Here is a 20,992-nt window from a genome sequence, read left to right as displayed (position 1 = left end):
ATAGACCTTTAATATAAATGGATTGTGATAAGGTTTTTTGTTTTTAAAGGTTTTATTTATTTGATTTATTTGAGAGAGAGACAGAGATCACAGGTGGTAGCAGGAGGTAGAGGGAGAAGCAGACCTCCCCACTGAACAAGGAGCCCATGGGGTTTGATCCCAGGACCCTGAGATCATGACCTAAGCCAAAGGCAGACGCTTAACTGACAGAGGCACCCAGGCATCCCAGATTGTGATAAATTCTATGAGGAAGGGATTGATATCACAGGTAATAAAATATATCAATTCTTTATGTAAAGAATAAGAATAAGAATGTGAAGAGGCTTTAAATAATGGATAGAATTTAAGCACATATGCAGATAGGGAAAAGAACATACTGGACAAAGCATAGAATAATATAAGCAAAGTGCCAAATATGGGAAGATGTTGTGTGTGTATAGGGAAAAAATGAAGCTCTTTCCCTATGATGAAGGATCCTAGGCTTAAAAGTGCAACTATCCTTCATTCTGTAAGTGGAGAACCATGAAGGTTTTGTTTCCCTTTGGGTGCATGATATGATTAGAATCCTGTTTTAGGAAGATATATTTTATAGCATGGAGCAATGTCTAGAAGCAGAGAAAGAAATTGGGAGACTTTTTTTTTTTTTTTTTTAAGACAGAGACGGCTTGTGGGTGCATGCTAATAGGAGGGCTGGGAGGGGCAGAGGGAGAGAGAATCTCTAGCAGGCTTCATGCCCACTGTGCAGCTGCTTGTGGGGCTCAATCTTACGACCCTAAGATCATGACCTGAACTGAAATCAAAAGTCTGACATTCAACTGACTGAGATACCCGGGTACCCTGAAACTGGGAGACTTTGGAAAACTGTTAATGGGATTATGTTCAATCAGCCAATGAGAGACATCTCAATCATCATCTACAAAGTAAATGTAGTTAGTAGACGCTAGTTAGTATAAATGTAGTATATATGTAGTTACTATAAAGTATGGCTTCTATTTTCAAAGAACTTGCAGTCTCATAATTCACTGCATTAAGCTATGAAAGAGCAAACTGATGTATGTTGGTAACTGTGATACTGTGATTTATAATAAGAAAAATATATTTGGTCTTTGTCTTTGGTTCTAGCACAGAACTCCTAAAATGCTTGGAATTTTCTAAGTGATGAGAGAAGAGCAACACAAATGTCTTGTTATGTTAGCTGATTTTTGGCTCATACCTAAGACTGGTTGCCAGGGGAACCAGCCCCATGGTTAGAGCGTTGGAAAGTTCTGTCCCACCCTCAACACTGGAAAGTGGTGAGGAGATGGAGATTGAATTTGATTCTAATGGCCAATGGTATACTCAATAATGCCTATGTAATGAAGCCTCTGTAAAAAACCAGAAGGACTGGGTTCTAAGAGCTTGTATGTTGGTGAGCACGTGGAGATTTGGGCAGAATGGTGTGCTTGGAGAGACAGCATGGAAGCTTTGTTCCCTTTCCCCGTACCTTGCCCTATGCATCTCTTCTGTCTGGCGGCTCGTGAGTTATATCCTTCTATAAAAAAACAGTAGTCTAATAAGTAAAATGTAAAATGTTTCTCTGAGTTCTGTGAGCCACTCTAGCAAATTGAACCCAAGCGGGGATTAGTGGAACCTCTAATCTATAGCCAGTTTGTCAGAGCTCAGGTGATAACTTGGACTTGTGATTGGCATCTTAAGGGTGTAGGGACTATTTTGTAGGACTGAAACTTTAACCTATGGGAGGTGACCCTATCTCCAGGTAGACAGAGTGTCAGAATTACTTTGAATTGCAGGACACCTGGATGGTGTTGGAGCATTGCTTGGTGGTATGGGGAAAAAAATCCCAATCCCCCATATGAATTGAAATCGATGACCAGAATCTTTAGTAACTTATTAAAGTTGTGTTTTCTATCCCTGATCTTATTATTCTAGGCCAGCTTTCTCATGCCAAGATTTATACAGAAAATCAAATAACACAAAAGAATACTTTTTCTAGGTGGTTCCCCAGACCATATCCTATTTACTCTAGAACTCTAGAACTGAAATTCTGTATTTTGTTCCTCTGTGTCTAGTGCCTTGCTTTGGACCCAAACTTTTAATAGACTTTTCAAGACACTTTGACTTTGTATCCTGGTATATTACCTTTTATATTTGCTAGACTTGATTTTCTACTTCGCTTTAGACTGCTTCCTTTTCTAATGTTAATATTCCTATGGCCCCTAGTGAAAATCATGCCTGTTTGCTTCTTCCCTGCTGCCACCTAGGTCCTACCCTTCTTTATGGTCACTTCAACTTCCATCAAATCTCTACCAGTGGATTTGCATTTGACATATAAAGACTTTAAGATAATTTTCTATTAGAAAAAATAAAACTGTTGTAGACTATAGTTAGTAGAGATGTAATTTTGGTAGAGGAATTAGTTAAACATGGGAGCCATCTTTTCCTAAGACCAATAAGCATAACTTTTGGAAAAAAAAATTGTATTTGCCATGGGTCCTATAATCATAACTAGGTTTGTCAGAAAATAAACAAATAGACCCAGAAATATATATTGATTCAAACATAATTACCATTTATTTCTGGCTTCTGTAAGAATCCAAGTTTGATTAATTCTGGTGAATACATAGTTTTTCAAGCTGTGATTCAGGGAGCCAGGGTCGTTCCACACTGTGGATTCACCGTCTTCTAGGGCCTTATCCTTATCTCTGTCTAGTGAGTCAGAAGACGAAAGAAGATATAGAGAAAATATATTCATTTCCTTAGACCAGAAATGACACATATTACTTCTGTTCACACATTACTAGAGAGGACTTAGTCTCATTACTATACATTACTAACAAAGGAGGTTGAGGGATTTGTGTGTCCAATAAGAGAAAAAACAATTATGATGGTAGCTATTCATTTCTACCAGTTAAGACAAATAAGGTAAAATGGATTACAAAGTCCTTTACAAGTATAAGCTAATAATAACTAAGTGTAAAAATAATATGCCCCATTAAGTACTAAGTGTAAGATAAGATACTGCTATTCAGTCATTGCCAGTTAAGTGATTGTGAGAGATAATGCAGGAAATACAGGAAATCAGTGCATTTTTGAGTTAAATGGTTTCAATAGTGATTTCCCTCACCAAAATCACTATTAAAACACAAGTTTACAAAGAACATCAGTGGGGAAAATGCTCCTTAATAAAGTCAATAACATGTTCTTGTCACCTTTATTAATGTAGCTTTCAAAACAATAGGGGCGGAAAATAAACTGCTTAGCATTTGTGAAATGTATTATATTTGTCTTCCATATGATGTAGGTCAGAAGGAGTCTGAAGATGAAAGTGAGAATGAAGAATTGGATGCCAGTTTTAGGATATCAGTGTTCAAACTACCCATACATACTTCAGAATCACTGAAGTATGCAGCATTATTGAAAGAAAAATATTATTTTCCTACATATGTCCAGCCATTTCCTACTACTCATCAAAAACCAGCAATCAATAAAAAAGACATGCTGTTGAAGAGTAATGTAAGAAAAGAGTTTTTTACAGCACACAGAACTGGTATAAAACTCCAAACACTTTGGGATATTGATAGATATTACTCAGAACAAGAGAAGCAGGAAAGCCATAAGAAAAAAATAGCGGCTATCACCATTGCACAAGGTGCCCGAGAAAGAGTTCACTCAACTGTTCAAGAAAACCTAAATAAGAAAAAAAATGCTGCACGAAAGCTAATTGCAAAAGATAACGAGACAATTCAGGATGGTTTACTACAACTTTGGCAGGACAGATTCAATTACCTCAAAAAAGTTAGAGAGAGGAGAGCTATGTTTCTAGCACAAAAAAAACAAAAGACTGAAGACCGTTTATTAATTCAAAACATAAGTAATGAGCGCACTCTTTTATCCAAAGGAATTATTAAAATGGACAGATTGAGGAAGAATCAAGCTGTCTTACAAGAAAAATGTCTGATTGTTCAGCAAAGACTAGAAATGGAAAAATATCAAAAGAATTTATTAAAACAAATGAAGGAAATCAGGTAAGTACAGTTTTGATATTATAGAGGCTTTAAAGTCAATTACATGTTAATATTGTATACTAAGTATTGGGACCTAATAAACAGTACTTTGTTTATAGCATTCTCTTTGAAAAATAGAGACAATAAAAAAGGACAAAAATGTTGTTATATATTACCAAAGATGAGACAATAAAACAACTCTGTCTCATCCCTACCTCCACCTCAACCAACAAAACCTGCTTCTTAATGAATGGCTATTCTTTTAAATGACAATCATCATTAGCCTCTGGACCATTGCTAGAAACCAGTCTTTTACAACTCAGTCTCTCTCAGTGGCAACATCTAATAGGTTTCCTTATTCATTTTACTTTTAAAAGGAGTCTCAAACTGATCCTTTTCAATCCCACTTCTCCCATTCTAATGCAGACTCAGAGTCATTCTAAGATTCACAATTTATCCTTCAAATTGAGAGTTCCATCTGCATTCTCAAGATATCCTTTCTTCAACCCAAATCTGTTCTCTAGCCAAGCTTCAACTGTCTTTTATTTTTTTAAATATTTTATTTATTTATTTATTTGAGAGAGACAGACAGAGCTTGCAGGGAGGGTGTTGGGAAGAAGGAGAGGGAGAAGTAGTCTCTCTGCTGATATCCTATCCCTGCTAAGCAGGGAGACTCACCAGGGACTCGACCCCAGGACCAGGACCATAAGATCATGACCTGAGCCTAAGGCAGTGACTTAACTGACTGAGCCATCCAGGCACCTGCCCACAACTGTCTTTTAAAATTAAGTTCTGATCATATTACTTCCCACGTAAGTATATTGATGCTTTGCCATTGTCCAACAGAATAAAATCGGAATAGCATTTCAGACATCATACTTTGTTCCAATTTAACTAGACTGGTCTCACCAAATTTTCTGCTTATAGCCTTTCCTTCTTCCCCTAATAGCACTGTTTGCTCCATACAGACTAAATTATTCCCAATTCTCTACCCAAATTTGTAGTTTCTTATTCCAGTGACCTTACTAGTTCTATCCCCTTTTTCTTAAAGTATGAACTTCGAAAGAGTACTACAAGCCCATAATGTTAGTGCTATCTACATATTATTATGCAACACAAGCCTCTTTTATTATTGTGCAAATTAGAAAGATTTGGAATGTTCACATTGGTGAGGGGTTAGTGCCTGTATGAGAGGACAAGGCACGGATTTCTCCAGGGAAACACATCACTAGTGGCTGATGCTTGGCTGAGTGAGACTGTATTTCCATTTGTCCCCTATTTGCCCCTGTCATGCAGTGTATGAACTGTACAACCACTGACAAAACTCATCCTTTTATTATTCATCCTTTAGTAACCAACTGAAATGATACCTGTACTTTTTACCTTTCCACAACTGTTCTTCCGGTCTGAATTAATTCCTTTCATTTGGTGGTTCTTCCTTAGTACTTGATTTAGATCTCAGTTGTAGCAGTTACCATGAGATGGCCTTTATCAGTTTAGCTTGTAAAGACCTTTATGAAATAATTTGGTCTATCTTTTCATTTCTAGTACAGTAGTTTCCTAACTAGTTTGTAAACTAGTACAGTAATTGCCAAAATTTATTCAGTAATTATTTATTGAAAAAAATAGGATAAAAAAAGGTTTTTGAATTAGTAATGATTGCATGTAAGTCCATGTAAGTCATATGCTAGATCCCTGGGGCAAGCGCATAATATGTATATATATATGTGTGTGTGTGTGTGTCTGTGTGTATCTATATATCTATATCTGTATCTGTATCTATATCTATAATACATATATAATGTATGAATATATATGTTTGTATACTGTATATATACATATGTATATTAGTGTGCTTAATACTTCAGCCATTGGAATGAGAAATAATGTGTATTTTTTCAGAATGTGTAGTGAAGATATAAAACCAAAATTGTTAAATATATACTAAAAATATAATTAACCAAATTTTGAAAATAGCTTCACTAATTATTAGAATAGGTATCTATCTTAAAATAAGTGCTTATTTCATGATAGTAAATTTTTCCTACACTTTTTTTTTTTCTATCTCTCTGTGATCATTGGCATTTCTACTAGGGAACACCTTCCATTCAAATCATTTAAATGGTAATTCATTTTCAGCTATTGAAGATGTCAAAGTGATATGGGGACATAAAGATTATTTAACACCAATAAACTGAAAATCTAAGTGGGAGATAAGTCACCCAGCAATAAGACTACCAGAGTTAAATAATAATACAAACATAATATAAGAACTTCAAGACAAAATTAAAATTTCTAGTTAAATGGTAGGTAATAAATAAATGAGAGTAATCTAGGACACCTTCAAAGAGAAAGCATAACTAAATATCAAAGCGTTAATTCATTTCAATTCTCCCCAACACCCCCATATAAAAATTAATAACATATTCTTGATCCTTTAAGAACTCACCATTCAGTGGCAGGTATAAGCATATACTTGAATCATTACAAAAAATAGAAGTAGGAAATTACAGTTGTCAATTTGAATTTGGAAAAGCAAAGTACTGGGGGAAATCATAATTGGCAAAGTGGATGAGCAAAATCGAAGAGTTCAGAATAGGTAACATGGAGGGGAGAGGAAGGAGGTAGTGAATATTGCTCTACTCATAGCAGAGATTTTTTTTTTAATTTTTTATTTTTAATAAACATATATTTTTATCCCCAGGGGTACAGATCTGTGAATCACCAGGTTTACACACTTCACAGCACTCCCAAAGCACATACCTTCCCCAATGTCCATAATCCCACCCCCTTCTCCCAACCCCCCTCCCCCCAGCAACCCTCAGTTTGTTTTGTGAGATTAAGAGTCACTTATGGTTTGTCTCCCTCCCAATTCCATCTTGTTTAATTGATTCTTCTTATACCCACTTAAGCCCCCATGTTGCATCACCACTTCCTCATATCAGGGACATCATATATATGATAGTTGTCAAAAGAAATGAAATCTTGCCATTTGCGACAACATGGATGGAACTAGAGCGTATCATGCTTAGTGAAACAAGTCAAGCGGAGAAAGACAACTATCATAGCAGAGATTTTTGAAGAGGGATGATTGAAAGTGCAGTTGCTTAAGAAACATTAGCTTAGAAGGGGACTGTAATTTCAGTGGACAGTCACATGGTAAAGACCATTAGGAATCCTACTTAAAAAAATAAAACTTATTTTAAACATGCATTTTACCACAGAACCTTTATTTCAAGAAATGTCTCAGAATGCTAATCCTCAGAATACACTTGGGACAAAGCTCTCTCAAACAAATTCAAAATTTTTAAAAAATTGTTTCATGATGATTTTTAAATTTTAAACTAAACTTAGTGCAAAGACTCTGAAAATTAATATTGACTCAAAATATATTAAGCTATATTTAATAAATTTAAACTATTAGTTGTCAAAAGATTTTTTTATGAAGAGTATAATTGACATATACCATTATATTAGTTTCAAGTGTACAACATAATGTTTTAATAGTTATGTATATGGTAAAATGATTACAATAAGCCTAGTTAACATCTGTTACTACACATAATTACAATTGTTTTCCTTGTGATGAGGACTTTTGAGATTTAGTCTCTCAGCAAATTTTAAATACACAATATAGTGGTATTAACTATAGTCACCATGCTATATATTCCATCCCATGACTTATTTTATAACTGGAACTTTGTGTCTTTTGACCTCCTTATCCATTTTACCTACTCCTTATCCCCCACCTCAGGCAAGCACCAATCTGTTCTCTGTTATCTGTAAGTTCAGTTTGTTTAGATTCCATACATAGGTGGGATCATATAATATTTGTCTTTCTGTCTAACTTATTTCACTTAGTATAGTGCTTTCAAGGTCCATCCATGTTGTTGCAAATAGCACAATTTCCCTCTTTTTATGTATAAATGATATTCCATTGTATATATACTAAAACTTCTTTCTAAAGGATATTTTTTAGAGCATAAACTGTAACTCACACTATAAAATGAACACATCAAAGATTTTATTTAACTAATTAAGGAACCAATAAGATGTTTTAGCCAGTTCAAATGACAATTCTAGGAGCACGTATATATAAAGGCAATCAGGAATGCCAAAATAAATTTAGTCATTATCCACTAGTGATAATTATAACTCCACTGGACTAAATTCGCTTATACTTTTATAGACAAGAATCATTTGTATTACTCATAGCTTTCTTAAACTTATATAGTGTTGTAGAATAGATCAATGAGATTGAAAGACACAGATAACTCTGAAAGGTGCACTAGAAAGGATCCCAGTACTCGTTTTTTTACTCTTTCAAAGTCTTTTACACAATTTTGTCTGATATTAGATTGGAGCTTATCAAGTCACAGTTTTATCCTGGTGACATTTTTAACTATCCAGACAGTGTAAATACATATGCCTAAGGCTTGCCTAGAAATACTTAGCGATCCATATTGCTGCTTATTTCATCTACATTTTTAAAAGCTGAGTGCTGAAGTATAGTTTACATATAGTATTACATTAATTTCAGGTATACAACATAATGATTTGACAATGCTATGCGTTACAGAGTGCTTACCACCATAAGTGTAGTTAACCGTCTGTCACTATACAACATTATTACAATAGTATTGCTTATATTCCTGATACTATACTTTTCATCTCTCTGTGCCCGAGGGGAAGTGGGTAGGGCGATGGGTGAAATAGGTGAAGTGGATTAAAAGGTACAACTTTGAATTATAAAACAAACCATTTATAATTTTAAATGTTATCACTAAAAAGTAGTTTGTACTAGAAAAGAGCATAAAGTAATAAGAAAGCATTTGCCTTTTCCTAGTTAAAAGCAATTTTTAAACTATTTACTGAAATTCTTTATATAATATCTTTTTAAGTATGAAAATATTTTATATACTTCTCCGCCAAAATTTAAAAACATCTTCCTTAATGTATACTGTGTGTGTGTATGTGTGTATGGTTTTTGGAAATAATTTTTCTATAATTTAGTATATATTTTGGAAAAGAGAATGAAAGCTAGTCTAGTATATCAAAATACAAATCTAGTGCAAATCAATGTTAGAGGAATTCAATCAGCTTAGTTTTATCACAGCAAATTGAATGCCTGGCCATCATTAATTTGTAGAGGATACAGAGTCAAATGAGTTTCCTAATGTATCTTAACTGAATTATCTTCTCTTGCAAGCTGTTGCAAAGATATTATCCATCTCCTTGAAAACACACAGGAATAAGGCAATATTCTGGCTATGTAGGTAACATGTCCTAAAAGACATTACTGAGTTTTATTATAAGTGTTTTTCAAGTAAAGATTTTGTATCAATATGCAGAAGAGAGCAGTGAGTCAAAAAAGTAAAGTCTGGCCAGAGACCTCAGCAATTTTTCAGTTCTTTTTCTCCTGATTCTTCATTAATGTATCAAACACTTGACCTAAAAGCATTCTGATGAATCTCAATTGCTAGGGAAGTCATTACTGAGAATTTAGTTCCTGATCCTGCTGTGGAATGAGGAAGCATGAAAAAAGAAAGAGGAACCATAAAGCTCTAGTTTAGAAAGTTGATAAACTATCTGCAAGGGTATTTAAGACTGAATTAAAAAAGAGACTTTGAAATGAGAAAAAAATATATCTCAGGTAAAAGCTGGTCATGAAATTTCCAAAATATTCTTATTCATACTCTGATGAAAGTTCTCAGGGCAGAACAGCAGGGTGTCCATTTTGCAATAAAGTATCAATTAGCATGGAAAATCTGGCACATACGGCATTTTATCTAATTATATCATCTTCTGCTTGTCCTTAGTTTGGTCATCAGCTTACCTCCTAGACTACTCTCTTCATTTACTGTGGTGTTTATATCCTGATTTATAAAGCTCTTCTCCATCCAATTCAGCTGTAATCACAGTGAACTTCCAAATTCATAAGAACAGCCCTCCCAATTGCCTAATATTTTTGGATCTCAACAACCTTTAAACTCATTTTCATAGACACATAAAGGCTTTCTCATCACTTGGAACTGCCCTACCTCATAAATCTTAAATCCTTGTATACTTATTTTTGAATAAAATATTTTATCTTTTCAATTCTTGTCTTCTTTTATTTCACCACATGAATTATTCAAATATATTATGACACTCGAGCCTCAAATGAACTTCCTTAATTGTTTCTTTTCTTTTCATTTCTACCGTGGCTTCCAGGATTCTTCATATCAGTTATTCTTTTCTCCATTTCATTCAGTGTCTCTGAAGTCCTTTCCTTTCATTGCCTCCACAATGCTAACCACTTCAGCTCCTACCTTGGAATAATCCAACTATCTCTATGCTTTGTGTTCAGGTTAAAATGACTAAAAGAAATCACTAGCTTGTAAATTTACACTAATATTAATTGTATGGCCTCCAACTTTAGCTTCTCCCTCAGTTGGTTACTCTTTTTCCTCTTATCTGTAACAGTACATACATGGCAACTCTGAACATGTAATTAAGGGTACTAATTCATGGATCTTAAAATAGAGAAATTATCTTGGATTATCCAGACAGGCCCAATGCATCACATGAGGCTTTACATGTAGTAATAGAAAAGAAAGGCAGAGAAATTGAAAGTAGGAGGATTCTATGTGACATGGCTGCCTTAAAGATGAAAGAGACAATGTGGAAAGAATGAGAAGGAGATGAATTCTGACAACAACCAAGAATCTGGGGAACAGGACCTCACATCCTGGATGAGAATCACAGCCGTGGAGCCCATGGGTGGCACAGTCATTTGAGTGACTGACTTGTGGTTTTGGCTCAGGTCATGGTATCTGGGTCTTGATACTGAGCCTGCATCAGACTCCCAACTCTGTGAGGAGTCTGCTAATGTTTCTCTCTGCTCCTCTGTGCACTCTCTCTCTAAAATGAATAAATAAATCTTAAAAAAAAAAAAAAAGAAAGAAAGAAAGAAAGAAAGAAAAAAGAACCACAGCACCGGCTGACATCTTGATTTCAGCCTTGTGAGAAACAAAGCAATAAACCCAGCTAGCTAATCCATGCTGTGCCTGGACTTTTGACCCATGAAAACTGTGAAATAATAAAGTGGTTGTTCTTACAAGCCAATACCTTTACAGTAATGTGTTACACAGCAATAAGAAAATACAAATTTTAACTTTGTTCTTCCTTTCCCAAGATTGCTTTGGTTAATATCAGACCTTTGCATTGACATAGAATTGAAATTTTAATAAATTCAAAATACCTAAGTTTAATATTTATTCATCTTAATCTTATATCTTAATATAATCTTAATCTAAATTTGATCTTCTATAAATGTAAAACAAATTTAAAAGTTAATTCCTACCAAAAAGACTCTTAGCATATTCATTGGGGTTGCATTGCATATATAGATAAATTTGGGGATAATTAACATCTCGATAATACTGTCTCCCAATCCTTGAAATGGTGGAACTTTCCATTAATTTAGATCTTCTTTAATTTTTCAAAAATAGTTAATTAAAAATAATAATTTTCACTCATAAGTCTTGTATATCTTTTGTTAAACGTATACCTAAGTATTTGTTTTTATTTTTTTGATGCTATTGTAAATGGAATTATTTCTTAGTTTTATTTTACAATTATCTGACCCTGGCGTATATAAATATAATAGGTTGTTATTTCTCACTCTTCAGTAATTTTTAATAGTTTAGTTTTTTTTGTTTTCATTGTGTTCTTTTGTTTGTTTGTTTTTTACATTTAGTCCAGAGTTTATAATTGTTATCTGTATGATGTTTATTTTAATACATTTTTTAGACTGAGTTAATACTATTAATTACATGTGCAAAGTCCCTTTTGCCATGACTCCTACTCTGCTACATGTCCAGATATAGCTACTCTCTAGAAATCCAGATTCAAAATAGTTAATAGCTAATTTTCATTGAATGATTATTAAATGTCAGGCATTCTAAAGGCTTTAAATGTATTGGCTATTTAGTTCTTACTAAATCCTATGAGTTAGACTACCACTTCTTAAAGATAAAATGATTCAGACAGAGTTTAAATAATGTGTATCACATCTCACAGTAAGTTGCAGACCTGCATCTCAACCCCAAGCAGAATGGCTTTACTACATTTTCTCTTATCCATTAACCATTGCTTCTCTCTGGTCAACTATGTGAGCATTACCACATGGACAGCCAGGATCCTTAAACACAATATTACCAAAAGAGAATTCTGATATTTCTTTTCATCTGGCTGCTTTTCCTATATTTCCTATTCTGATGAATACCATTATTATCCATCCAGTAAAATTAATTATTAAATGTCAGGCACTGTTCTAAGGATTTTAAATGTATTAACTCATTTAGTATTTTACTGAACCTCATGAGTTGGATTATCCCATTTTTATAAATGAAGAAACTGAGGTAAAGAAAACTGAAATAACTTATCTAAAATCACATAGTCAGTAAGTTGCAGACTTTCCGAATTTGGCCTTTCTTCTACTCCCTAAATGCAGATTTCTGAGTATATGTAAATATAATTTTTTTTAATAAACATATAATATATTTTTATCCCCAGGGGTACAGGTCTGTGAATCGCCAGGTTTACACACTTCACAGCTTTCATCATAGCACATACCCTCCCCAATGTCCATAACCCCACCCCCCTTCTCCCAACCCACCTCCCCCCAGCAACCCTCAATTTTTTTTGTGAGATTAACAGTCAATCATGGTTTGTCTCCCTCCCAATCCCATCTTGTTTCTATTCTTCTCCTACCCCCTTAACCCCCCATGGTGCATCTCCACTTGCTCATATCAGGGAGATCATATGATTGTTGTCCTTCTCCAATTGACTTATTTCGCTAAGCATAATACCCTCTAGTTCCATCCACATTGTCACAAATGGCAAGATTTCATTTCTTTTGATGGCTACATAGTATTCCATTGTGTATATATACCACATCGTCTTTATCCATTCATCTGTTGATGGACATCTAGGTTCTTTCCATAGTTTGGCTACTGTAGACACTGCTGCTATAAACGTTTGGGTACACATGCCCTTTAGGATCACTACATTTGTATCTTTAGGGTAAATACCTAGTAGTGCAATTGCTGGGTCATAGGGTAGTTCTATTTTCAACATTTTGAGGAACCTCCAAGCTGTTTTCCAGAGTGAATGCACCAGCTTGCATTCCCACCAACAGTGTAGGAGCATTGCCCTTTCTCTGCATCCTCACCAGCATCTGTCATTTCCTGACTTGTTGATTTTAGCCATTCTGACTGGTGTGAGGTGATATCTCATTGTGGTTTTGATTTGTATTTCCCTGATGCCGAGTGATATGGAGCACTTTTTCATGTGTCTGTTGGCCATCTGGATGTCTTCTTGGCAGAAATGTCTGTTCATGTCTTCTGCCCATTTCTTGATTGGATTATTTGTTCTTTGGGTGTTGAGTTTGTTAAGTTCTTTATAGATTTTGGACACTTTATAGCCCTTTATCTGATATGTCATTTGCAAATATCTTCTCCCATTCTATCAGTTGTCTTTTGGTTTTGTTAACTGTTTACTTTTCTGTGCAAAAGCTTTTGATCTTGATGAAATCCCAATAGTTCATTTTTGCCCTTGCTTCCCTTGCCTTTGGCGATGTTCCTAGGAAGAATTTGCTGTGGCTGAGGTCGAAGAGGTTGCTGCCTGTGTTCTCCTCAAGGATTTTGCTGGATTCCTTTCTCACATTGAGGTCGTTCATCCACTTTGAGTCTGTTTTCGTGTGTGGTGTAAGGAAATGATCCAATTTCATTTCTCTGCATGTGGCTGTCCAACTCTCCCAACACCATTTATTGAAGAGGCTGTCTTTTTTCCATTGGACATTCTTTCCTGCTTTGTTGAAGATTAGTTGACCATAGAGTTAAGGGTCTATTTCTGGGCTCTCTATTCTGTTCCATTGGTCTATGTGTCTGTTTTTGTGCTGTCTTGATGATGACAGCTTTGTAATAGAGCTTGAAGTCCGGAATTGTGATGCCACCAACTTTGGCTTTCTTTTTCAATATTCCTTTGGCTATTCGAGGTCTTTTCTGGTTCCATATAAATTTTAGGATTATTTGTTCCATTTCTTTGAAAAAAATGGAGGGTATTTTGAGAGGAATTGCATTAAATGTGTAGATTGCTTTAGGTAGCATAGACATTTTCACAATATTTGTTCTTCCAATCCAAGAGCATGGAATATTTTTCCATTTATTTGTATCTTCCTCAATTTCTTTCATGAGTACTTTATAGTTTTCTGAGTATAGATTCTTAGCCTCTTTTGTTAGGTTTATTCCTAGGTATCTTATCATTTTGGGTGCAATTGTAAATGGGATTGACTCCTTAATTTCTCTTTCTTCTGTCTTGTTGTTATTGTAGAGAAATGCAATGGATTTCTGTGCATTGATTTTATATCCTGACACTTTACTGAATTCCTATATAAGTTCTAGCAGTTTTGGAGTGGCGTCTTTTGGGTTTTCCACATATAGTATCATATTATATGCACAGAGTGATAGTTTGACTTCTTCTTTGCTGATTTGGGTGCCTTTAATTTCCTTTTGTTGTCTGATTGCTGAGGCTAGGACTTCTAGTACTATGTTGAATTACAGTGGTGATAATGGACATCCTTGCCGTGTTCCTGACCTTAGCAGAAAAGGTGTCAGTTTTTCTCCATTGAGAATGATATTTGCGGTGGGTTTTTCATAGATGGCTTTGATGATATTGAGGTATGTGCCCTCTATCCCTACACTTTGAAGAGTTTTGATCAGGAAGGGATGCTGTACTTTGTCAAATGCTTTTTCAGCCTCTATTGAGAGTATCATATGGTTCTTGTTCTTTCTCTTATTAATGTGTTGTATCACATTGATTGATTTGCAGATGTTGAACCAACCTTGCAGCCCTGGAATAAATCCCACTTGGTCATGGTGAATAATCCTTTTAATGTACTGTTGGATCCTACTGGCTAGTATTTTGGTGAGAATTTTTGCATCTGTGTTCATCAAGAATATTGGTCTGTAATTCTCTTTTTTTGATGGGATTCTTGTCTGGTTTGGGGATCAAGGTGATGCTGGCCTCATGAAATGAGTTTGGAAGTTTTCCTTCCATTTCTATTTTTTGGAACAGTTTCAGGAGAATAGAGATTAGTTCTTTAAATGTTTGGTAGAATTCCACCGGGAAGTTGTCTGGCCCTGGGCTTTTGTTTGTTTGGAGATTTTTGATGATTCTTTCAATCTCCTTACTGGTTATGGGTCTGTTCAGGTTTTCTATTTCTTCCTGATTCAGTTGTGGTAGTTTATATGTCTCTAGGAATGCATCCATTTCTTCTGGATTGTCAAATTTGTTGCGTAAAGTTGCTCATAGTATGTTCTTATAATTGTTTGTATTTCTTTGGTGTTAGTTGTGATCTCTCCTCTTTCATTCATGATTTTATTTATTTGGGTCCTTTCTCTTTTCTTTTTTGATAAGTCTTGCCAGGGGTTTATCAATTTTATTAATTCTTTCAAAGAACCAGCTCCTAGTTTCGTTGATTTGTTCTATTGGTTTTTTTTTGTTTCTATTTCATTGATTTCTGCTCTGATCTTTATGATTTCTCTTCTCCTTCTGGGTTTAGGGTTTCTTTCTTGTTTTTTTCTCCAGCTCCTTTAGGTGTAGGGTTAGGTTGTGTACTTGAGACCTCCTTGTTTCTTGAGAAAGGCTCGTACCACTATATATTTTCCTCTCAGGACTGCCTTTGTTGTGTCCCACAGATTTTGAACCATTGTGTTTTCATTATCATTTGTTTCCATGAATTTTTTCAATTCTTTAATTTCCTGGTTGACCCATTTATTCTTTAGAAGGATGCTGTTTAGTCTCCATGTATTTGGGCTCTTTCCAAATTTCCTTCTGTGATTGAGTTCTAGCTTCAGAGCATTGTGGTCTGAAAATATGCAGGGAATGATTCCAATTTTTTGATACCGACTGAGACCTGATTTAGTACTGAGGATGTGATCTGTTCTGGAGAATGTTCCATGTGCACTAGAGAAGAATGTGTATTCTGTTTTTTGGGATGAAATGTTCTGAATATATCTGTAATGTCCATCTGATCCAGTGTGCCATTTAAGGCCTTTATTTCCTTGTTGATCTTTTGCTTGGATGATCTGTCCATTTCAGTGAGGGGATTGTTAAAGTCTCCTACTATTATTCTATTATTGTTGATGTGTTTCTTTGATTTTGTTATTAATTGGTTTAGATAGTTGGCTGCTCCCACTTTAGGGGCATAGATATTTAAAATTGTTAGATCTTCTTGTTGGACAGATCCTTTGAGTATGATATAGTGTCCTTCCTCATCTCTTATTATAGTCTTTGGCTTAAAATCTTATTGACCTGATATAAGGATTGCCACTCCTGCTTTCTTCTGATGTCCATTAGCATAGTAAATTGTTTTCCACCCCCTCACTTTAAATCTGGAGGTGTCTTCAGGTTTAAAATGAATTTCTTGTAGGCAACATATAGATGAGTTTTTTTTTTTTTTTTATTCATTCTGATACCCTGTGTCTTTTGATTGGGGCATGTAGCCCATTAACATTCAGGGTAACTATTGAGAGGTATGAATTTAGTGCCATTGTATTGCCTGTAAGGTGACTGACTGTTCCTGTATATTGTCTCTGTTCCTTTCTGATCTACTACTTTTAGGGTCTCTCTTTGCTTAGAGAACACCTTTCAATATTTCCTGTAGAGCTGGTTTGTTGTTTGCAAATTCTTTCAGTGTTTGTTTGTCCTGGAAACTTTTTATCTCTCCTTCTATTTTCAATGATAGCCTAGCTGGATACAGTATTCTTGGCTGCATGTTTTTCTCGTTTAGTGCTCTAAATATATCATGCCATCTCTTTCTGGCCTGCCAGGTCTCTGTGGATAAGTCTGCTGCCAATCTAATATTTTGCCTTTTTATATTACAGACTTCTTTTCCCGGGCTGCTTTCAGTATTTTCTCTTTGTCATTAAGACTTATAAATTTTACTATTAGGTTATGGGGTGTGGACCTATTCTTATTGATTTTGAGGGGCATTCTCTGAACCTCCTGAATTTTGATGCTCGTTCCCTTTGCCATATTGGGGAAATTCTCCCCAATAATTCTCTCCAGTATACCTTCTGCTCCCCTCTCTCTTTCTTCTTCTTCTGGAATCCCAATTATTCTAATGTTGTTTCATCTTATGGTGTCACTTATCTCTCGAATTCTCCCCTCGTGGTCCAGTAGCTGTTTGTCCCTCTTTTGCTCAGCTTCTTTATTCTCTGTCATTTGGTCTTCTATATCACTAATTCTTTCTTCTGCCTCATTTATCCTAGCAGTGAGAGCCTCCATTTTTTATTTCACCTCATTAATAGCCTTTTTGATTTCAACTTGTTTAGAATTTAGTTCTTTTTTTTCTCCAGAAAGGGCTTTTATATCTCCCAAGTGTGTTTCTCTTATATCTTCCATACCTTTTTTGAGCCTAGCTAGAACCTTAAGAATCGTCATTCTGAACTCTTGATCTGACATATTACCAATGTCTGTATTGATTAGGTCCCTAGCCTTAAGTACTGCCTCTTGTTCTTTTTTTTGTGGTGAATTTTTCCACCTTGTCATTTTGTCCAGATAGGAGTATATGAAAGAGCAAGTAAAATACTAAAAGGGTGGCAAAGACCCCAGGAAAATCACTTTAACCAAATCAGAAGAGATCCCAAATTTGGGCGATTGTGGAGAAAGGAGATAAAAATAGGTTCAGGAAAAAAAAAAAAGAAAAGAAAATTAAAAAAAGAAAACAAAGAAAGAAAAAATATAATAAAGAAGAAATATATATATATATATATATATTAGATAAACTAGTTAAAAAACGTTAAAAAAGAAAAGGGTGAAAGTTAAAAAAATTTAGCAGCAGAAGAAAGAAATTGAAAAAGAAAAAAAAAATTAAATTAACTGCAAGACTAAAGAATCATGGGGAGAAAGCCATAGTTCCGTGCTTTGCTTTCTCCTCCTCTGGAATTCCACTGCTCTCCTTGGTATTGAACTGCACTCCTTGGTAGGTGAACTTGGTCCTGGCTGGATTTCTTATTGATCTTCTGGGGGAGGGGCCTGTTGTAGTGATTCTCAATTGTTTTTGCCCCAGGCAGAATTGCACCACCCTTAACAGGGGCCAGGCTGAGTAATGAGCTCGGGTTTGCTTTCAGGAGCTTTTGTTCCCTGAATGCTTTCCGTAGAGTTCCTGAGGATGGGAATGAAAATGGCGGCCTCTCAGTCTCCGGCCCAGAGGGGCCAAGAGCTCGGGCCCCACCCCCAGAGAATAGTGCCCAATTACTCCCATTTCCCTTGCCTCTAGCCACGCTCTGAGCTCACCCAGCCTGTGACCTGTTCAAGGTTACCCTGAGCTGAGAGCTCACTCCTTGGCTCTGTCTCTGTAGCTGGCTTCCCCATTCTAATACCTGCCAGCTCTGTGACACTCAGACACCCCTGATCCTTCTCTGACTCTGCAGGATTGAGGCCATGCTGATCCCGCATGGGCTTCACTCCGGTTTAGCCTCTGAGTGATGTCCCTCAGCAGAACAGACTTTTAAAAGTCCTGATTTTGTGCTCCATTGCTCCGCAGCTTGCTGAGAGCTGGCCCTTTCTCCCCAAGTCTATCTTCCCATTACTTTGGATTCACTTCTCCTCCAGTCCCACCTTTCAGAAAGTGGTTGATTTTCTGTTTCTAGAATTGCTGTTCTTCTTCTCTTTGATCTCCTGTTGGATTTGTAGGTGTTTGCAATCTTTAGATAAGCTATCTAGCTGATCTCTTGCTACCTGAAGTAGTCTCAACCTGCTACTTCTCCACCATCTTGTCTCCACATATGTAAATATAACTGAAGAGTTCTATGATCTGCTGTAAGTCTGTTTCTTCAGAATTATCTGTTCCACTGTCTCAGAAATTAGAGTGTTGTCACTTCTTAGAGCATGCCAAGCTGTGCTATTATCTTGCCTTTATTTTAGTTGTTCATGCTATTTAAACAAACATACATGAGTGAAATGTTCTTCCCTTATACTTTCTGCCTAAAAAATACACATCTTTCAAGACTAAGTTCAAGGATTATTTCAAATCTGGTCTTTTTTTTTCTTTCCTTACCCCCTTCTTCAGATTATATTTACTAATTTTTTCATTATGCCTTCCTTGTATTGTTACATAGTGCTTTAATTATACCACTAAAATATTATTTATGTATTCATTATTTCTCTACTTTCTATAAACCTCTCATACTTATGTCATACTTATCTTTATGGTTCCAGCATCTTAGGGGCATTATAATACATAATTAATGTATGAATGAGGATGAATGAGTGAAATCCTGTAAGGACCAGAACATTTTCTAATTTTGACAGGGTAACCTCATTCACCTTTTCCCAACTTAGAGTCTATATTAGTCTCTGGTGCTGCCATAACAAATTACCACAGACTGAGTGGCTTAAACAACATAAATTTATTTTCTCACAGTTTTGAAGGCTAGAAGTCCACGATCAAGGTATGTCAAATTTGGTTTCTCAGGTTTGAGATCTTTTTTCCCTGGCTGCCTTCTCATTATGTTGTAATATCATGTTTGTTCTATGTGTTCATATCCTTAGCGTCTCCTTATCTTTTTAATAAGGACACCACTCATATTATCTGCCTGATAACATTTAAAATTAATTACCTCTTAAAGACCCTATCTCCAAATACAGTAATATTCTAAGGTACTGGAGTTTAGGACTTCAATATGAATTTGAGGGTTGGAAGTGGGAACACAGTTCAGTCCATAACAGCATCCTAGAAGAAACTTGGATATAGTGAGGCTTAAATAAATGTTTTGCAATTTTTTTTTAAAGATTTTATTTAGGAATGCCTGGGTGGTTCAGTTGGTTAAGTGTCTGCCTTCTGCTCAGGTCATGATACCAGGGTCCTGGAGTGGAGTCCCTAGTGTCTGGGCTCCTTGCTCAGAAGAGAGCCTGCTTCTCCTTCTCCCTTTGCCTGCCCCTCCCCCTGCATGTTCAGTCTCTCTGTCAAATAAATAAATACAGTCTTTAAAAAAATAAAAGATTTTACTTATTTGAGAGAGAGAGAACATGCACACACAAGCAGAGGAGAGGGACAGAGGGAGAGAGAAAGGCAGACTCCCCACTGAACAGGGATACTGATGAAGGGTTCAATCCCAGGCCCCTGTGTTTAATGACCTGAGCCAAAGGCAGACACTTAACCAACTGAGCTACCCAGGAGCCCCCAAAATTCTGAACATCTTAGCATAGCCTGGTTTAGATGCCTTGTTGAGAATCTAAACAAGGATTTATGAAAGTTCTGTTACAACCAATAGAAATCTTAGAAATATTAGAAATAATATAAATATTATTAAATAAATTATAGGTATTTATTTATTAAATAAATTATAAGTATTATTGATATAATAAAATTCTATGCAATAAGTGAAGTTCTAATTTTTTTCCCATTTGTATGTCTGTTTTAAAAGCATCTACTTACCATTAATAATCTGAATGATTGTTACACTTTTTGTTTTTTAAAAGTATCTCATTCTAAAAAAAAAAAAAAAAAGTATCTCATTCTATTACTTTACTTTTTTTTCTTTTTAGGGCTCAAGAAACATATAAAAAACACTGTAAAGAAAAATTTGTTTTTGATATGATTGCCTTTCAAAAAGCTTGTGAAAGATTTGAAGATGCTAAAACAAAAGCTGCAATTATGAAAACGAATTTCATCTTTCAAGTTCCCAGAGGAGTGACAAAATGAACCAATGCCAGGTTACATCTGTGGTCCTTTTGAATTATGGCTAATATGTTTAGTTGAAGGACTTTGAAATAATGCTATGAAAGAAGAAACATTCTATGTAACAAGATGGATTTGTATATAAATCTTCTAAAATATAAACAATAATTAAACTGTTTCTCTTGTTGATCATAATTTAATTTGAATCAAGTTAACATGACACCCCCAAAAGGTTCCTTATATTTCCAGATGTCCA

The 20,992-nt window shown here is 35.4% G+C and overlaps 1 protein-coding gene across 1 annotated transcript in view; it reads left to right on the top strand.

Moving 5' to 3' along the window:
- The window catches only part of LRRIQ3 (leucine rich repeats and IQ motif containing 3), a 217,299-nt gene extending 196,539 nt beyond the window's left edge, over positions 1 to 20,760 (top strand). The window contains exons 7-8 of the mRNA XM_059376872.1: positions 3,302 to 4,025; positions 20,604 to 20,760. Of these exons, the coding sequence (XP_059232855.1) occupies positions 3,302 to 4,025; positions 20,604 to 20,760 (881 nt within the window). The remainder of the gene's footprint in view (positions 1 to 3,301; positions 4,026 to 20,603) is intronic.
- Positions 20,761 to 20,992: the final 232 nt, after the last annotated feature.

The sequence above is a fragment of the Mustela nigripes genome, chromosome 14 (genome assembly GCF_022355385.1).
Source record: "Mustela nigripes isolate SB6536 chromosome 14, MUSNIG.SB6536, whole genome shotgun sequence".
Lineage (NCBI taxonomy): Eukaryota > Metazoa > Chordata > Mammalia > Carnivora > Mustelidae > Mustela > Mustela nigripes.
Note: the sequence above shows the minus strand (reverse complement) of the source record. Positions and strands in the feature narration are given on the sequence as shown.